Raw genomic sequence first — 1792 nt, forward strand, 5'->3', positions numbered from 1 at the left:
GCTTAGGGACTTTAAATTTAAGACCCTGCAGAGCCGTCAGAGTCTGGGGACTCCAAAAAGATCCCGTAAATTGTTAACATTTTGATTACAAGATAGTTGCTTACTGAGCACCGGTGAGAAGATTTCATGTGACAATTGTCTGTGTACAATTTGTCAATTAACTCAGGAGGAAGGCGCCAGCTCGACATTGCAGATGGAGAACGCCGCCCAGTATGTCCGGAAGAGAGAAAGAGAGCAGAGAGCCAGGCTGCTGCTGCACCACCGCAGCAGCAGCAGTAGCAGGCAAGCCTCTGTCTCGGCCACAAGCCAGAGCCAGGAGTGTCTCACAGTAAGTGTTCACTCTAAAGCTGTCTGTTTGATGTACCTGAATGTGTTTGTAATGTTGTCTCAATATAGATGTTTTTGTGTTGTGTTATAGACCTCTTGGATCTACGCTTGCGGTTTTTGTCTCCGGGCGAGTGCAGGATATTTTGAGTACGCAGAGGCCCCACCTCAGCTGTACACCCAGCAGGCTGAAAAAGGGGGGAGTCAGCCTGCCGGATTATCGCTGCGCAGGGTCCACATCACTGGAGTCCTTCACCTCAACCAGTTCATCCCAGGTACTTGCATGTTTCTCACAGCTTGTGTTCAAATATCTGTTAACATAAAACTCTGATTAATTTGGATCAATAACCGGCCTCCTCAGGGACGCACGCCACTGTTGCACTTCCAGGCGTTCTGGTTGAGGACTGGTGAGGTGCGGCCAAGTCCGGCCGCCCCTCAACACCATGTCTCTACCGGGCCCAGAAGATCCTGCTCCAAGCAGTCCTCCTCAGACTCTGAGGTAAGTTCACTGATGACTACCAACTGATGCTGATGACTGTGTTAATAATAATAATAACTGAATTCTTCATATCCACCTCCTCTAGACAGAGGAGGGATATCTCTCTCTCTCCCTCTCTCTCTATCCATTCTCTCTAGATAGAGGGATGGATCTCTCTCTCTTCATCCACCTCCGCTAGGCAGAGGGAAGGATATCTCTCTCTCTCTCACTCTCTCTCTCTCTCTCCCTCTTTTCTTTCTCTCCTCTCACTCTCCAGACAGAGGGATGGATCTCTCCTCTTCTTCATTACCTCTCTAGACAGAGGGAAGGATCTCTCTCTCTCTCCTCTCTCTCTCTCCCCCACTCCTCACTCCTCTAGACAGAGGGATGGATTTCTCTCTCTCTCTCTCTCTCTCTCTCCTCCCTCCCTCTCTCTCTTCTCCTCTCATACACCTCACAGAGGGATGGATCTCTCTCATCAACATCCTCTAGACAGAGGGATGGATATCTCTCTTCTCTCTCATCCATCCACTCCTCTAGACAGAGGGATGGATTCTCTCTCTCTCTCTTCCCCTCTCTCTCCTCTCTCTCTCATCCACCTCCTAGACAGAGGGATGTATCTCTCTCTCTTCCCATCTCCCCTAGACAGAGAGATGGGATCGGTTGGGGAGAGTTCTAGCCCGACCAGGCTCCTCTCTTTACCCTGTCTCTCTTAGTTAGGCTGTAATACTTTTAGACTGCTGGGGGACTTCCTTTGATTTCTTTTGACACACTAAGCTCCTCTCTCCTCCATCTTTCCATTTATGTGCATCCATGTCCCAGAAATACTTGTTACTAACCAAGCTCTGGGGAGTTATTCCCCGGAGTCCTTATGTTCTTTTTCACCCAGCACGTTTCCTTGGATCAGGGAGGCTCCAAAATCATGGTAGCAACTGTCGCCATGGTCCCGCTACATGTTCTGCGATGCCATGTTACATCCTGCTACGCTCT

At 49.4% G+C, this 1792-nt stretch overlaps 1 protein-coding gene across 1 annotated transcript in view; it reads left to right on the plus strand.

The window, feature by feature from the left end:
- The first annotated feature begins 1273 nt into the window (after positions 1-1273).
- Positions 1274-1792, plus strand: part of LOC116706700 (uncharacterized) — a 2539-nt gene continuing 2020 nt past the window's right edge. The window contains exon 1 of the mRNA XM_032543640.1: positions 1274-1727. Coding sequence (XP_032399531.1) covers positions 1674-1727 — 54 coding nt within the window. The 5' untranslated portion in view covers positions 1274-1673. The remainder of the gene's footprint in view (positions 1728-1792) is intronic.

Source organism: Etheostoma spectabile, chromosome 18 (assembly GCF_008692095.1).
Source record: "Etheostoma spectabile isolate EspeVRDwgs_2016 chromosome 18, UIUC_Espe_1.0, whole genome shotgun sequence".
Lineage (NCBI taxonomy): Eukaryota > Metazoa > Chordata > Actinopteri > Perciformes > Percidae > Etheostoma > Etheostoma spectabile.